This window comes from Pholcus phalangioides, unplaced genomic scaffold (genome assembly GCF_987345545.1).
Source record: "Pholcus phalangioides strain wild (caught in Gottingen) unplaced genomic scaffold, Ppha-v1.0 ptg000005l_1, whole genome shotgun sequence".
In the NCBI taxonomy this organism is placed as follows: Eukaryota; Metazoa; Arthropoda; class Arachnida; order Araneae; family Pholcidae; genus Pholcus; species Pholcus phalangioides.
This window is the reverse complement of record NW_028301598.1, coordinates 7,777,266-7,796,573: the sequence shown is the minus strand read 5'-3', so window position 1 is coordinate 7,796,573 and position 19,308 is coordinate 7,777,266. Positions and strand designations below refer to the sequence as shown.

General features: G+C 37.5%; 1 protein-coding gene across 1 annotated transcript in view; it reads left to right on the top strand.

Annotated features, from left to right (window-relative positions):
- The window catches only part of LOC149085827 (sodium/potassium/calcium exchanger 3-like), a 164,455-nt gene extending 152,726 nt beyond the window's left edge, over positions 1-11,729 (top strand). Inside the window, exons 16-18 of the mRNA XM_089232265.1 lie at positions 3,028-3,140; positions 3,665-3,730; positions 6,598-11,729. Coding sequence (XP_089088391.1) covers positions 3,028-3,140; positions 3,665-3,730; positions 6,598-6,744 — 326 coding nt within the window. The 3' untranslated portion in view covers positions 6,745-11,729. The remainder of the gene's footprint in view (positions 1-3,027; positions 3,141-3,664; positions 3,731-6,597) is intronic.
- The last annotated feature ends 7,579 nt before the right edge of the window (positions 11,730-19,308 follow it).

The following is a 19,308-nucleotide window of genomic DNA, read 5'->3' as shown; positions in this document are numbered from 1 at the left end:
CCCTCCCCCCCCCCCAACATCTCCCTCCACCGACTAAGTTCAGCGCCAGGCTCTCATATTTACAAATTCTACAGCCATATCTAGCGCCCCCTCCCCTCCAGGGGCAATTGGGAAACACCACAGAAGATCATGTTACCTCATATTATTGAACATCAAGGCCTGATAATCCAATCATGCGAGAACCGAATTATTACTAAAAAAAATGCCGTTGTGAAGGGAGGAATTCTTGTAAGATATTGAAACTGGATCTTTCTATAGTTAAACTGCATCCATGGCCATCTTCAAAGCATTATACGCCCCCCTCCCCTCCTAATAACCAATTCATAGCCCGCTGTACAGTCACAATGAAGAGAAGCAGGGGGTCGAAGAGGTGAGGATGAAATTTAACGATTAACCGCTTCGCTTACAAGCGATTGACAAGAAATTCGGATGATTCCCAGTTTGACGAATCGGTGATAAATATGGTAACCTTGTCCTAACCGCATGTTAGAAAAGAGAAGGAAAGAAAAGAAAACAAATGAAAGGAAAATAGTATACATAAGTATAAAAGAGAGATACTTATCTATTATATGCTCTTATCTCTCTTATCTGTAATACTTAGATAGTAGAGTAGGTACGAAGTAGATTTCTCTTTTCACCCTCACTACCTGTTCTCTTTCGCTCTTGGATGTATATAGTAGAAGGATACATCACGGAAGTAAGAACTTTTTTTTCTCGTATAGTTGCAACAAAGCTTCGCGGTGATGAAGAGAGGGAAGATAAACCGAAAATTTTTTGAATTTATTCCGCAACGAATTTTTTTAATTTTGGACGCAACGTTACGTCCTTGATCATAAAGTGGTTAAATATTTGTACCGTTGTAGACCTGATGCTGTTTGTGGCGAGACTTTAACGGGGAGATCGGCTCGCATTCGCTCCTCGAAGTTGGAACCAACTTCAGCCGACGGTGGGGTTCGAAACCGGGTCCTCGTGATGAGAGTCCGTTACTATGACTACTCGACCACCACAGCGGCTCCTGATGAGGGGAGCCACGGATGACGTAATATTCCGAGCCTTTTGCATGTTGAAAGTACCATTTACCAATCCAACTGACATGTACTTATTCTCGAAAATCATGGTGCTATATCCATTGGCGCGCGCAAAGGGGAGTTTTGGGGGTTGTAACCACCCCTCCCCCGAGCCAAGATTATAGTATTGTTTTGCAGGAAAAAACGTAACCCCCTCAGAAGGAAAATAAATCTGAAAACCCCCCCACCCCGAAAAAATTCTGCGTACGTCTAAGGCAAGGCCATCTCATAATGATGGAAACCCCTTATGCACCTGAGGCCGGGGATCTTCTTTCAGGGGCGACTCATGAACCCATCTGGCCATGGCCCGTGAACCTCAGCCGGGGCAAGTACGCATTTTGGCGTCCCCATGTAATGAAGGAGGAGGAGTTAAAGATGAATTCGGCACCGCTTCTAGTCCAGTGCCGGGGCAACAGACCCACCTACTCTTTCCCCCCTTCCGGCTATGACCGCATATCCATGGGAGAACCTACTGTATGAGATTTAGTACTACGATGATTTTCGATAGTAAGTATGAAAATATGTAAGTTGTTCCTTACACCCAAATACGAGGTTTCACAGAAGATCACTTTGTTTGGAGCCTAGATATTGACACGACCCTGCACAGAACCCCTGTAAGAGAAGTTCACAGAAATGTAGCCCGGAAGACAGTAAAACTGATTTTATTCAAAAAAATTTCTTCACTCTAAATTTAATCACAAAATCAATTCAAGTAGGAAGTACTCCCTCCTGTGGATGAGAAGGAATATCCACGAGAAGAAAATATTGTCCAAAAAGGGCCACCGAAAAACTTATTAAATCGGGGTCCTTGTTCTCTTCTGTTTGAACGAAAGGGTCTGGGGAGAAGGTCAAATTACAAAACAATAGTGTGGCTAACCAACTTTGTGCCTCAACATACATCTTGCTGTAATCAGAGACATATTTACGGGGTGGGGGGGGGGTATAGCCTCAGGCAGAAAGTTTGCAGGGGAGGGGGCAGAAAATTTAAGGAATGATAGATCAAGAAAATTGGTAGAATGGGAGGGCAGCAAAATTTGTATAGCCCCACAGATAGTAAAATCATAAATCTGCCTCTGCCTAGAGAGCGAAAGACAAGGTCAGTGGATGACCTAGATCATGTGTGAGCATGTGAATGACCAAAAGAGTGACCTAGAGAGGGCAAAGGAGCTAAACTCTGCCCAGATGTGAGGACGTAGGCTTTCTCCAACACAGTTCATATAGCAATGGCTTAAATTACATAAAGACAATGAAGCCCTGTTATGTTACCATAGCCATTATGAATACTTAGAAGTTTAATAGAAAGCCATTGCTGTCAAAATCTTCTACGTAGACGTTTATCACGTTTTTTCCCAATCATTGAATTTGGTTATTGTTTAATTTCCAAGTTTCGAGGATTGATCAATTCTAAAAAATATTATAATTAACCAATCCTCGAAACTTGGATAAAAAAAAAAAAGTTATGAAACATGAAACAATAACGAACCAGTGCAAACCACAATAAGGCTGTTGCTGAACTAATATCAGTAAATATAATCCTAAAACCAAGATTACATTATAAAAGTTTTATAAAATTTGAAAAATGCAACCAAAATGAGTGTGTGTTGCATTTGGGCAAATGTAACCAATTTGTTTTTTTTTTTAATTTTGTAAAAGATCTTTTATCAAACTTTTATAGGGTAATCTTGGCCTTATAGACCTGCTGAAAGGACATTCAAGTTCCTTGGGGTCAATTGTGTGTATTGTATGATTGTATATTGTATACGTTTGTATATGTAATATGTGCGTATGCTTTGTATATTTGTGTATTTCAATATTTAAAAAAATGTTCAGTCTAGCCAAATTCTTCGGACATTGATCATGACCTACAATGCATGAAAATTCTAGATCTCGCTATGTGCAACTACATACATTTTACCATGTGAAATCTTAATACTATTCATCTAAACTTATGTGATTGAAGGTCAAGGAGACATGGCAGTATCCAACAGTATCGGCAGCAACGTATTTGATATACTCATAGGACTGGCTCTGCCTTGGTTCATACAAACAGCCATAGTGGAACCAGGTTCGATCGTGAGTATATAACACTACTATACATGTATATGGTGTCATAATGCATGATTTCATATGATTCAGTCAACAATGAGCCAACAGTGAGGTTCCAGTTGTTGTTTTTTTTTTGCTGTAGATATTCTTTTTTAACCTTGGAGTTCAGCCTTGACTTCGACAAAACACACACAACGTGTGTATAACATCTAAAATGAAAAAAGCACCCACTATGTTTGTGCATACACCATCTGAAAGGGTTAAACACCTACAATATAGGGGTTACTCTCTTAACAGGCCAACATCTTATTCAGTAGAGGCAGATTTTTTCACTTACTATGTAATAACATAATGTCAGATTTTCTCCCAATTCACTTGAGGTTTGTTTTTTTAATTTAAAATCAAAGTTGTTCCTTATTTGCCTATGCATTTTCTGTAGAGATGGCTCATTTGATATGAAGTTGTTTTTTCAACAATTTGTGCCATTATCGTGCATGTAAAATGCACTGACATTAATTATGTGTGGTTTTTCTTCCTCCCCCATCACAAAGGCTGTAATCAATAGCAGAGGGATGGTGTATTCTGTCATCTTGCTGTTCCTGACAATCCTCGTCACGGTAAGAACAAACAGATCTTCTACTCACTTGAATCAAACAAATTACCATGTTATACAACATTACATAATATAACAGCACTAATCATACGACTAGGTTCCCGTATAAGCATACTTAATAAGGCAGTCAAATCTTCATGTGAAGCTGACTGATTAACTTTAAGAAACTAATGCCAAATAGCTCACTACATTTTGAAATATCACATCGCACAGATAGTTCTCCTGGGCAATCGAAAAGGAATGTCTACAAAGGCATATTTACAGTGGGGACTTAGTAGGCTATAGCCCTGGATGACGAATTGGAGAAATGAAGAATCAAAAAAATTAGGAGAATGGGCAGAGTGCAACAAAATGTGTATACCCCACCAGGCAGTAAAACTAATCTGCTTGTGCCTAGAGAGTGATGAGCTAGGTCCAGTGAGTGACCAAACGAATGACCTATAGGGTTTACAAGCTAGTTTAATGACCAAAAGAGTCATTCACATGCTTGCAAACTCTTTTGGTCATTCACATGCTTGCAAACTCTTTTGGTCATTCACATGCTTGCAAACTCTTTTGGTCATTCACATGCTTGCAAACTCTTTTGGTCATCCACATTGCAATCTTGTGAATGATTAAAAGAGTTTGCAAGCATGTGAATGATCCAAGGAATTTAGGAATTAGGGGTGAGTGACCAAACGAGTTTGAAAGCATATGAATGACTAAAAGAGAAACCTAAAGCTTGTGCAAACATTCAAATGACCAAAAAGATGTGTAAGTATATGAGCAACCAAAACAGTGTATCATTATGGAAGTAGGATAGACAAAAGAGATTTTAAAACAGTTTAACCTTACAGCCATAAATGTGCCTACTAAAAACTTTTGTTTCAAACACCCTAAGGAGGCTATACCACAGAATAAACAATGGGACATTTATTATATTCCATGTAGTGATTGCCCACTTGGCTACATAGGACACACACAGAGACCCATAAAAACTAGATTAAATGAACATGCTCACTGTGCTAAAAATCAAGAATGTCAAAATCGACCATCAGCGCTGGCAAGAGGGCCAGATTCAAATTTCAGGAAGCTAGAGTTTTTCACAAAGTGAAATCCACGGCCGATTTAGACTTCTACAAAGGCACATACATCCGTGCCCTGAAAAATAAATTAGTAAACGACAGTAAATCAACACCACCGATCTCATCGCCATGGCTTAAATTCATTACGAGTGGGAATTTAAAGAAAATTTGAATAGACCAATCAGATAGCTCCATTTTGAAAGCAGCCAATCAGGTTGTTGCAAAAGACTTAGGCGGAGGCGCTTCATTTCATTCTTGCCCCGACGTTTGACTTGAACAAACGTATTCCTTTTTTCCCCCCGTTCCGCTGAGCAACCGAGATTGAAGATTTGGTACTCACAATCCAAGTGGGAAACTTGGTCAGCGTGATTCTCTTATCCTCTGAAGTCTGAAAACAACACCCATAGTGTGTCGAAATCCATTAGGAATTTTTTTAGTATTTCCTGGTATTCGCCTTATTCGTTGACAATTTTTTGAGTAATATGTATATATACAGTGGAACCTTCCCTAATGGACACTTTTCTGATTGCCAGTCCCGTGGAATAGGGCTTTAATGTATTTCGCTCCACGTTAGCGGACAGTATATAAAAAAAATCAGGCAAACTTTTTTTTTCTAAACCAATTTATCAATTTTTATTCAGAAATCAAGAATTTTACATATTCAACTGTGATTATGTACAATCCCAAGCAGGCCCATCATTTAGGGGGGGGGGGGGGGGTTTGAAAATACACTAAAAATGGTGTGTATATATATATATATATATATACATACATTAAGTACATGTGCTTTGCCCCCCCCCCTGGAAAATGTTGAAATGACGGCCCTGATCCCAAGCTTGTATTGGCAAATATGATAATCTGTCAATTAATTACTTGATTAACTAAACATAACTATCGTCCAGGATGCTAATTCTGAATGGTAATGTTGGTTTGTACATATTGATACTTGTGAAGAAAGCCAACATTATAGGGTTGATACAGGTTTTTTATCGCTTTATACACCTATTTTAATTTGATTCAATATTTATTGCAAAATATGTGTAGTTCATGTATCATATATGGATAAAAATAGTTAATTGGTTTAATGAAGAGAAGAAAGGTTATAAATTCTTCGGTATTTATCAGACTTTCCAACTTTATTTGGGAATTATGAATAATCACCGGTAAAAGTGATAAATGTAGTGAAAATTAATCAAACTTACTTTATTGAGACGATTCCTGATTATGCATCATAGTCATTGGTGCATCGCTTTTGCGGTAACATATACATTTTTTACATTGAAATGTATAGGAACCGATTGCGACCCAAGCCAAACGTCGTATAAATGGGAAAGTCGTATGAATGAGGTTCTACTGTATATCGTACCTCCCCAATAGCAGACAAAATTTTTGGTCTCATGGATGTCCGTTATTGAGAGGTTCTACTGTATATGTTTTCACTTCTATTACCATAAGTGCGGGGGGGCCCCCCTCCCCCCACAAACTGTGTGGCCTAGTGCGACAGCACCCGTCGCTCACATCCCTAACTGGGTGACTGCAACTTCATACCACAGAAATAATCTGATCAGCCAATCATGGTAACTTTTTATAAAACAGTTAGCATGATTGGCTACATGTAACCCAACATGCAATAACCCAACTAGCCAATCACACACCCTCACACAGGCAATGTAGTGTTGTATCAAGTAACTCAACTTAGTGTTTGATACTGGGAATCACTTTAATTTTCAATAATTAGTCTGTATGTAAACATTTTTAATAGCTTGTAATTGGAATAATGAAGATGAATATTTCTTTCTTATGGCAGATCGGAGGAATCTATTTCAGCCACTGGCAACTGACTCCTCGCCTAGGTATTCTACTACTTTGTGTTTATGCCATTTTCCTAGGGATTTCGGTCGCTATTGAATTCAATCTGCTCGGTTACGTGAATCCGCCAATGTGTGAGGATTGATCAATAACACATCTCCATCCTCTTCTTTTTTTGATGACTCCATCAACAATCCAATCCAGAGGAAACAAATGTATGATGTCGTTTCCAACTGGCTGATGTTGCCTGCCTGCCTGTTGTGTGTGAATATATGTATTGTTATTCGTATGTGTGTATTAAACCCTTGATTAAGATGTTCGTGGATAAGTAAAAAAAAAGTGATGATACCTGCCACTTTCACTAGCCACATCGCTGCCAAAAAATGGCATAGCTTCTAGTCCTACAATATATATACATATATATATATATATATTGTATTTATGACAAAAAAATCATGCATAGGACTCATTACTTTGAATTGATTGCCATCCAATGACTGTTATAATCCTCCAAGGTCAAAGGGTTGTTATCTTCCATCTTTCGATATATGAAGAATCATCAGTGGTGTGTATTGCCGTTATATTCTTGATCTAATCATTAATTAGTTCTTTGCTTCAATGTGAAGATAAGATTACAAACATCAGTACACATATAAAAACACTAAATACAAACTATGATGGTGGTTGTGCCACGGCATGTTAGTTTTACTAATCCTTGAAAAAAAAGACAAAACAGCCAGACTGAAATATATACCCAGCCCATTACAAGAACTTTTCCTTTGAGCATTAAATTAGTAAATAACAGTATGTTAATTATCTTGTTTTGATATCAGAAACCTATGGCTTGTGTTAATCTTGTCTCCAGAAACTGGTCTATAATTAAAAATAAAAAGGCACTTTTCCCAGCAACCTCTTTAGGCAATCTATGTGTTTTGGACATTGTATTTGTATATGAAATTATTACAAAAATGTTAAAATAGGCTAGTAGGAAAAGGGGCAGGCTAGTCTGAGGGAGGCCCAATTCACTCTCCCTTCCTTTGACTGCTGGGTTAGGCACCAAAATGCATACTCGCCTTGACTGACTAAGTCATATATTGCTCCCCTCAAATCTCATCCGAATAATGATGTCGTAAATCAGTGGTTCCAATCCCTCCTGAAGTACTTGACAAGATGTTTAAAGTTGTGCAAAAAATTATCAGTAATGAAATAAAAATACTAGCAAAGCATAGTAATTTCCCGTAATGAAGCTACAGCTTTATAGAGCTTAAAAAGTTTATTCTCACAGCTTTTGCAGTTCATTCAAAGCTATGACCTACCCCCAATAATTTTTTCTGATTTTAAGGAATTTCAATTCTTATGAGTTTTTTTCATTCATTTCTTTTAATCCAATAAAAAAATTCTCGCCATAATATCAAAATTAACAAAAAAGGCATTCGTGAGTTTTTGCATGGACTTCCATTGTCAAATAACAAATACAGAAAATAACTAAGTAGAAAATTGCCCGACTAAATACAATGGCTGACCAAAAAACGTATAAAAACTTATGTAAAATGTTATAAATATTGACTGACTTGTTATTTCCAATGGAAAACTGCGAGAGATGAAAACAAACTATTCTGATGCTCCGAACTAGTTCTGAGAGAAAAAGCATTGTTTCAGTTGAGAAAGATGTTACTTTTTCAGCCTATAACATATTAAAGAAAGATTTTCTGAACATTAGTGCCTAGATGAACTTCAGAACAAAAAATTATTCATCTCCAGGGGCGGATCAAGCTTACCTAGTGCCCTAAAGACGACCCTGGTGGGAGGCTGACAGGGCTTTGGCAAGGTGACCCTGGTCAAACCTGATTTTTTTTCAAGTACAAAACCACACTCCATTATTTATTATAACAAAATGTTTGTTACTATATGTCCAGCTTTTAAAGAAACTATCCCATATTTTAGTCCAGTATTATTTTACTGTTCTTAATTATGCCAGATAACTTGATCCACATTATAGCTCTTACTGGTAAGTCATCATTGCCATAGCCTCCACAACCTGCAGCAGAGCCCCTAGGCTGTGACCTTTCTATAGTGAATTTATAGTGGGAAAAAACAAAAAAATCACTAGAATTCTCTCGGGTAGAGTCCTACTACTTTACCGCACACCAACTCTGTTCATATCGCCTTACAGCAATTTACTACCAATTGAGCCAGGTCAGAAACAAAAATGTCATCTATTAGTGGTCGCCTTGAGTCTATTTTAGAGAAAAAAATTATGTTCTATCTCCAGGATCGAACCGTCGAACCTGACAGCACCCTTCATGGCGGCAGACAAGCTTCTTACTACTCGACCACAGGCTAGAGCCATGTCAGCACCATGCTTGAGGGATCTGTGATCATTACTTACACATATCCCATAAAGAGGAAGTATAACAAAGCTACTTTTATCAAAAAATTTATTTCACATTCGTTTCTGGTGATCCAGAGCCAGACAGAAGCCGAATTTTTCCTTTATATTTATTTGGCCATTCCACAAAAACTATGGGGGGGGGGGGGGAGAGAGAGGAACCAAAACACACACTTGCTGCCTTGTGAAAGCGTATTCTTGTTTCTGGCATTATGATCCAAAAGTTCCTGTCCGTTTCCTCAAGATCTTCATTGTCAAAGTATAGTTGTATAGTTCAAAAGCTTTATGTCATGTACATTTTTACTATTGGAAATGTTTAAAAATTTTGGTATCCAACTAAAGCTGCTGCCACTTGTATGCACCACAACTCTTGCACCCTTGCTTAAGCTCTCTATGTCTGTTTATCTCCACCGGTAATTAAACCTGAGTCCTCTTGCATACAGAGCAAGTGTAGATAACTCTTCTCCCTAAGTTCATCTGAATAATGATGTCCAGAAAATCCTTCTTTGATATTGTTCCAATTGTTTTTAATAACTATGGTTGTTTTCTATTTCTTGGGGGGATGAGTATCAAGTTGAAGCATCTTTAGCTTTGATAAAGGCAGTAGAAAGGTGTATACAGACTCCACCCGAGTCATTCTCTAGCTTGTTTGTTTGACTAAAAGAATTCAGTGCACATTAGTTCTTGTATGGCAACTGGGCTGTGTCGAAGTTTATACCAAGTTGGCTTACCGTTTTCTGTAAAACAGTAATCGCTTACACAGAAACAAATTTGTAATTTGCAATTTCTCAAACAGGAATGTGTTTTAGTTCTTAAGGCAGCTTGTGACACGAAATTCTGCTATATTTTTTAGTTGATCGATGGACTTCAAATTGGTCGCACAGTATATAAATTAGTTCATTTTGATGCAAAGAAAAAAAATTATCGACATACCAAGAGCTTGAATATGTAGAATTTAGTACTGTGAGAGCTATTATACGATATTTACCTGTTGCTGATGGAAAAAAATTTATGTCAAATTTTATTGTAAGCATTATATATTATATACACACGATATATTTATTATTGAACTGAGTTTCTGATTTGATATAAGCTTATACACATTCAAGGTAGTTTGTAATCATAGGAGTATGTAGGACTGCAAGTAAATTGCTGCACGCTTTAAATTGAAATGTATGGAACCTGATATATATGTACGAGTAGAGATAAATACCAGAAGACCATTTGAATATCATGCATTTGGTGAGTTGGAATATTTTATAATGCTGAAGATTGATATATATATATATGTCAATATCAAATCGAATTTACATAAGCGTTTGATTTATAGTTTTCAAATCAAAAGAGTAATGTGAAATTTAGAGGGGGAAAAGGGTAATTAATATTAACAAATTTATTTTTTGTCATCTGTAAAGAAAATATTGCATTATGGAAATAATTTGAGAAATCATCCATCATTAGATTATTAGTTACAAGGTGAAATTAAGAACTTGTTAGAAGGTTGAAAGAACTAACCAAAACAAAGGTCCATATGTTCATAACTAAAACATTCATGAACTCTGTCAAATTAGTTCCACGAGAGTTCAGAATCATGTTAGGAGATAATTATTTTATGGAAAATTTTTGAATTTTTCCGAAGATAATTTAAATCAGGGCTTGACAAATTAAAAAAAAAAATTAAGTGTCAGCTAAATTTCCCATTTGCTAAGGAAATTTTTTCCCCTAAGAAGAAGAGCCAAAATAATTCTTTTCTTCAAGGGCCTTTCCTGGCTTTGTCTCACCACAGAGAGCAACAGGCCTACAATGATATAATTATTCAATCATTACACTCCACACAGTTAAAAAAATTGATGGCAGAACTATAACAAGAATCACACCGAAACAAATTTCATGTCAGGTTCACAACACATACATTCTCCAGCATGGTCCACGTCGTTTTCAACCACCTGCTAAAATCTCTTCATTGAGACAGAGTGTGGGTACACAAGAGAACTTGGAGCAATGTGTATAATCTCTGGGATTAACAAATCTGCAAGAAAAAAAACCATTAAGAGCCATTCCACAACTCTTGGAAGCCAATTTTTTTTCAAGAGAAGCCATCCAAAATAATTTTTGATTTGACTTCTCTGAGACTCCATACTTTCAGACACTCACATATGTTCAGAAAATTTGATGTCCCGATTCTGTAGTTAGTCATAAAAAATTTTAGGCACTAATACCAATTTTGTAATTGCCATGGCCACCTGATATTTGTCAAGCCCTGTTGCTGAGGATTTTACCGAAATTACTCAAAGACCAAAAACACCATATCATGCACTTGAACACTAACTCAGAGCCTAATATGAAAAACTATAGAAACACACATACCTTGCCCGAACCAAGATTCAAAACCGTGTTTAATATTACAGTTTGTCCGATGATTACAGATTTTTTCATAATGTTGAACAGAACTTGTATCAATATTAGTCCCAGCTACACAAATATTGTGGTAAACAAATAGCTTAAGCTGATATGCTTAATTTCATATGAATTTTCTTTTGTAGTATTTACTGAAAGTGAAATTCACATTGCGTTTGTTCCTCCATCACAGAGAGACTTATTACATTATGTAGATATTTTAAACATTTTTTGTGAGTGTGTGTATGTAAAACTATTCGAATTGTGATCTCGTGTACGACCTGTCCTTCATTTTTATGTTATTGAGTCTAAAACAAAGTGATAATAAATTGTTTATAATGTCACTGGTGATTTTCTTTAGCTTATATACTGAACTTCTCTGTAGTAAAAAAAAATACAGCAAATTGACTCATTCATCCACAAACATGATATGTAGTGGATAACAGAGAAGCCGTTTGCAATTCTTGAAAAATCAGTTGGAAGAAATTCAATATTTCATTTAGTGTTAACGGGTAGCATTGTTTTTATTGTAAACGGGTGTGACCCTACTGCAACATTGATTCTATTCATCCCGCTAATGTAAACATCCCAAATGCCGTGATCGAATTTTATTCATAATCTTACTAATTTTGTGCTCCATAGATATCATTGCGCTGTGAAACTAAGTCAATAACCACAGGCCCGTGTAAATGAAAAGCCCAAGGAAACAAAGATAAAACAGTTAATTATTCTTTAATTATTAGGCTACTATAAATAAGGGCATTAAATATACGATTTACAAATAGAAGCTATGATAGTGCATTACATATTTTCAATTTACATGGAGAGTGATAAATGGTTCGTAAAGTCGGAAGTGTGACTTACCCCAAATCCGGTGAAGATCAACTTCACTCTTTCATAGGTGCCCATCTCACGCTTATCTTGTGGACTTCCACAACCTCTCTCTATCTCACTCACTCAGTCTCTGTATATCTATCTCACTCACTCAGTCTCTGTATATCTCTCCTTCTGACTCTCTCAAACTTCATATATATATTTTTCTTTGGCTATCCGCCTACTCCTACCTATATTCCATAAACTTCATCTCATTCGCTAATTCCGATTTTCTTTCCTAAATTTTCTTTACCGAACTTCTCTTCACTTTACATTATTGGATAACATTTTCCTATGGACATGAGTTTCATTGGCTACTGCTATCCCTTTGGTTCGGTTGACGTTCCTGTGGGAACTATTCCCGGAATTCGCAAATCTCCTTTCACCTAATACCATCTGCTCTAACCCTGGACTTTCTCACGCTTTTACATGTATACAAAATTCTGACCAGCTGCAAATATCATTGAAATATGAGCGCGGCCGCTGAATTTTATTACCATATTCTTCTTATACAACTTATACCGATTTCTTTCATAATGTCCTGCACCCTTTATGCGATTCATTTCAGTCCCCATATTTATAGATCTGTTTATCGCTACTTTTTATACTACTTCTTCGATTCTGTATTCCTTACGTGCTACGCACCAAATTTATAGTTTTCTTTCATGATCCATATTCTTTGGGACTCTAACTCCTAACACCTGGATAACACCTGGCTGGTATGGCTTTGAAATACATAATTTCAAAGTCCATCCTTTCATACCATTATTCCTCGAACTATACTATTATTTAACTTTGCTAATTCCTTTACAGTGTAACATTCCTCCCCCTGACGCTAAAATTTGCTTACAGCAAATTTTAAAGCTTCAATCAACTTATGCGAATATGGGGTTGTAAAGAGGACTATAGTTACTCACTGTACTACGCTATTACTTGGGCTCTGCCAAAAACTGTTGGGGTAAGTCACCACTTCTTCTACAATATATTGAAACACGAAGAAATATGAATAGTTATTGAACATAAACATTGTATAAAATTTCCTATATATAATAAACATGAACTCAAGCAATGATATCAGTTTCACCATCAACTTAATAGAAGATGAGGTATGGTACATGGCATAAAATCTCCTATGCATTAGAGCCACTCTATGACAGTCCAACCGCAAACACTATACTTATTCAGCTGCAAATAGAACTTTTGGAAGTGTGGAAAAATAGACAATATCACATAAATAAAATAATGGAAAAATATTTCTCCATCACCTGCATAAAATAGGATTATAGGGAAATATTGACATTTTTTTTTTTTTTATCATCTGAAAATCATTTGGTGAAAATATCTGCATTCTCCTGAAATATATAAATATAAAATATAGCACATGTTTGTTTCCATGAGTATAACCATATCATCGTTTACAAAATGATAACATAGTGGAACAAGTGAATACAAATAGGAAGATAGTTAACATAATGAGTAATAGGAATCGCATCCCTTGCGATATAAAAGATGCAGTAATATTTGTCCATGGTGCAAACCAATGACTCGGCGATACATGGTTCGCATAAAAGGCCAAAGTTGATAAGTTCGGGTGGAGAATTTCGAGGTTGGGATTCTCCAAACAGAAAGTTAGGGGTTGACATGTATGAACTGTCCTTCCATATAAACACAGTTTATCCGATATGCACCTGGTTTCTGCCTTGAACTGCACCACTTTTTTTTCTGGCGTAGTTCCCAAATGTAGAGTACTTGTCGCCACCGTGATGCGTTGAAAACTCACTGACACTGTCCCTTCGGCACACGAACTATAGGCGACAAAGGTCAATCGTGCTAAAGGGTTGCACGAGTAACAACCTTCTGCTGTAATTTCTTCCGTATGAAATTTCGGGCACACTGTACGCCGTTCCATCACGATGTGGTAATCTTCGAATGACAGATGCACATTGACAGGTTTGCTGAACAATTCAGACATTAGCTGTTCATTTTCGTCGATATAAAAATAGTGGTATCCGATAGTGCGTGGTAATGCTGAGACTTTATTCTCGATCATTCTGTGGAGAGCCGACGTCACCATGTGACAATGTAGCACTTCTTCATAAGCGCTACACTGTATACTGTTCTCATCGAAGATGAAAGAGTTCGTTAGCGAACTGTTAGCTTGGATTTGTCCAATAGCGTTGCCTTGAGGTACTCCTGCTGGAGCTGCATGTTCGATATACGCCTCCCTTTGTTTTCCTACTCGCATTATGAGTGAATTTTGCATTAACTGGGTTGGTTGGTCGTACGCGCCAAGAATATGAATTTTAACACCTTTTGTCGTGGACATGACATGATTTGTGACCGTCGCTTGAGATAACGCGTTCATGCTCTCTGTAATTTCCAAATCATAAAAACACGAGTATCCCGTGACGGCCCGTACTTCATAAGTCCTTAATCAGGGACTAGGAAGGCTCTATAAAACAAACAACCTTGGGAGTCAATGATTGTGCATGTCGAGGAACCTGAATCCATCGCTATACATCTATTTATTTCTGGGTATTGTTTAGACTCAGTCGTTTCCGCAACAAAACTTTTAGCTGGAACACAATGCTCACCCCATCCACACATAGTGTTTTGAGGACACGCTACTTGGGCGACGGTTTTCAGTTCGGTAGGAAACGTGAAGTATTGTCTCTGGGTATTCCAATTACACCTGACCTTGTTCAATTTTATACTTAGAGAAAATATATTATTTTTGTTTTCATCTTGGAACCACAAACACTGGGTGAATTTCAAATTCTCGAGGGTAATCGTGGCGTGTGTGGTAAGTTTACAAGTGTCTTTGTCATGCACATTTTCACATTCGGTAATCGTTGAAGTCACTATTAAATGGTTATTGCATGTGGTGTCTAGCGAGCATACTACCGATAATAAAGTGAACAGCACCAACAGGATTGCGGTTTGGTTAGGCATTCCAATCCCGTTTAAAAATTGTTGCGTTTGATCAACAGAGTGACGCAACCGGCGACAGACATGGACCCCTCCAATCATTGTTAATCTCGCTGTACCTCTAATTATGCGATAGGTGTGGTACGCCACGCTGAAAACCGATTTGATAATTGTGAGAACAGTCGTCAATGCTGTTTTGAGATATATGACCATAATAGAAGTCATTAGTATACACAACGCATACACAGTATATTGTATGGTCGGTGGCAAACATCGTAAATGTTCAAAGGCCGCTACACAGAAAAGACATGGTAATTTCCGGCAAATGGTTCTACCATTGATACGTAATTCTTCTCTCATCGTTAATCCGCCCTGTTCAGCCACAAATATAAATTGAAAGAGTCCCGGAAATCTGAGGAAATTCTCGGGCACCACTGCTTGCTTAACGGAATTATTGAAATGAACAATTTCTTCTAGTCCTTCCTTCCTTACTATTAAAACACCCGATGTAGAATCTCTAACTACAGGGTCATGAAATTCGATAAATTGTCCGTTATGATTAAAAATGGCTTCTTCTTGATCTAACAAAGCGCGGCGATGATGCTTGTGCACACTAGGAATAAGATCTAGAAAGAGAAAAGTTGTAGTTTTTTTTTTGTTTTTTTTTTTCACTGGTCCTTAGTGATTAAGGAAAGTCACCTTCCTATATACAAACCAGATTATATTAGATATCTCTCTCCATGAATATATTAAAGTTAAAATGGCAGCAAAATGTTACTCTTTACTATTTGCTTATTAATTAATTGTAATGACATTCAATAGTTTCTGAGCTAGCGAATCTGCGATTCGGTCCAGAACAGTCTTTTCGGATTCTTGGTAATCACTTGGTTGTGATATCCAAGACATGAATTTTTCAGCCATGGTTGCATCATTTTCTACATGACTGTTACCGCTATTGGACGCATTAGAATTTTCTACCAAATTACTGTCCGTCCTTTGATCAATAATATTTAACTTCTGTACTCGACCATATTCATCCCGCGGTAGAAGATTATAATGGGACTCTTCTCTTACAGTTCCGGAACTTTCCCTTTCAATGGATTCTTGCTCACCCCCCATTTCATTTTCGTCTATAAAAGGAAGGTCATCCCAAGCAATAGAAAAATTCTGTGGGGAGACATTCGGTTCGGCGCCTGTGTTGCCCCCCTGGTCATCTGTAACTGGTATTGTGTTATTTTTTGGGTATTGGTATGAATAGAGAAACTCGGGGAGATCCAAAAAGGCATTGTCGTCATTGTTGCTTTCTGTAGCTTGCGGTATTTCCGTATTTTCGTCCTGAGTCGTTTCTTGTCCTTCGTCTGCGGAATTCTCATCCTCTATTATTTCCGGGTAAGGTTCATAGGGTCTTTCTAATTGAATTTTCGTTAATCTGTCACTATGTACGCATTGACTAGGTTTCTCTGGTTTATAAATATGTTTTATACAAAATAGTACTGGTGATTTTTGTTCAACAATACGGTAAGGACCTGAAGATAATCTGCATAATTTACGATTAACACCTTTCTTAAGTAAACCTGGATTATATAAATAAACCATATCACCTAATTTCAACTTTTTATCGAATGCGGTTTTCTCCCGATATTGCTCTTGCTGCTCAGCCGCTGCAAGCATACTTGTCCGCACAAATTCGTGCGCTTTTTGCAACTTCGGTAGCAATTGAAGAACATAATCTTCATGCGTATAGTAATTAAAAGTTTGGGGTTCTTTCAATAACTCCTCCGCTGTATTCATGTCTTTCCCAAAAAGGACAAAATATGGACTTTCTTTCAGTACCGCATGTACAGCGCTCCGGTAGGACATGAGAACATGGGGTAAAAGATCATCCCATTCATTTGATTCGTCTAAAAGGCATGATAAGGTATGCGTTAAGGTAGCGTGACACCTCTCATTAGAACTATTCGTTTGCGGATGCAACGCGGATGTTGAAAGTGGTTTTATTTTAAGCTTTTCCAGCATTGCTCGGAAGACTGACTTATGTAAGTTGGATCCCCTATCAGTGAGACAAAATTGAGGTCGGCCATAACGCGAAATTATTTCCGAATAAAATGTCCGTGCTAAGGTCTCAGACTTGATGTCAGGTAACGCTACTGCTTCAATAAATTTACTAAAATTATCCATCATCACCAATATGTATCTATTACCATGCGAAGTTATGTGAAAAGGACCCATTATATCAACCGACACTAATTGAAATGGCTCTGTAGGGATAAAATAACGTTGTAATGAAGCCTTTTTACGTGGGTCATGACTACGCCTTTCTAAACAAATACGACAAGTATTGACATGAATTTGACAGTCTCTGTAATAGCCGGGCCAAAAATACTGACTCCTGAGGCGCTGAAAAGTTTTGTCAAATCCCATGTGACTGCTTAAATTGTCGTGTATTTCCGTTAATATTTCGTTACGCAAAACTAGGGGTATTACCACCTGTTCGATATAATCATCCCTGATGGGACGAATATCTTTAGATGCATAATGACATAACAGACCATTTTTCATGAAATAAGCGTCACCCATCTTTTTAACTGGTTCCGCGTTTTGCCCAGTTAACATGTCAATAATAGGTTTTAATTGAGCATCGCGTCTTTGCTGTTCACGGATTCGTTGTTCTAATGATGAATGGTCGGTCGTTACAGTATTTATAACACGGCTCAGACAATCTGGTGCTTGATTCGACTGTCCAGCAACATGCTCGACTTGAAAATCATATTCGGCTAAATTCAAACACCACCTGGTTAACCGAGGGTTTTTTGTCTTAAGCGAAATTAGGTATTGGAGTGGTCGATGATCGCTCTTTACCCAAAATCGTCTCCCAATTAAATAGGGCCTAAAATAGTTTATCCCCTCCATGATAGCAAGTAATTCTTGCTCCACTGCTGGATAATTTTGTTCCGCAGGTTTAAATTTACGGGACATGTACGCTATGGGGTGATTACCTCCATCATACTCTTGATACAAACAACACCCAATTCCTATTTTGCTGGCATCCGCGGACATAATAAATTCCTTGGTAAAGTCGGGAAATGCCAGTACGGGTGGGTTTCGTAGCGCTTGCTGAAGATATTTAAAAGCTTCTTGCTGCCTTTGGCCCCATGTAAAGTTTATATTTTTCTTAGTTAATTCAGTAAGGGGTTTGGCAATGTCAGAGTAAAATGGTATGAACTTCTTAAAAAAATTACACATGCCCAGGAAACGTCGAACTTCCTTTACCGTCCGTGGTTGCGGAAATTCGTCGATAGCTTTAACATTATCCGTGTGGGGACGAATTCCATTTTGCGAAATTATATGACCTAAATATTTAATCTCGGTTTGAAAGAATTTACATTTCTTCGGTGCAAGCTTTAAATTGTACTTCTCGAGTAATTTAAATACTCTGACCAATTTCTGTAGATGTGACTCAAGATCCGGACTAGCAATTAATATATCGTCAATGAAGCAATGTATATAATCATCATTTAATTCTGATAGAAGACTATTAGCCAATTTTTGGAAAGCCACAGCACTATTCTTCATCCCCATCGGCAAACAATTGAATTGGAAACAGCCCTCCTCATTACGGAAGGAAACTAGGGGTCTATCCTCTTCGGTGAGTTCAAGCTGATAATATGCACTACAAAGATCCAGGCTGCTAAAATATTTGGCTCCCTTTAATTGTTCCAAAATGTCCTGGATTAAAGGTAATGCATACTCATCCGATTTGATTGCCTCATTTGTCCGTCTAAGATCGACAACCATGCGATACGTATTTTGTTCTCGTTTTCTCACCATGATTGTCGGTGCGGGGTGAGAACTGACACAAGGCTCAATTATTTTACTCTGCAACATGTCGTTAATTTGTTTCCTCATCTCTCCTCGTAAGTGATAAGGTGTCCGATATATCGGCAACTTTTTTATTTCCTGATCTGACCACGAGATTTTATATTTTCCAAGAGACGTGCGCCCAATTTCACTGATATCGTGGGCGAAAACATGGGCATAGCTCAAAAGCAAAGGGGCTAGTTTCCTTTTGATCCCTGGTGGCAAGTCACCTAAGTCAAAGTCCTGTTCTGTTAATTTATTTAA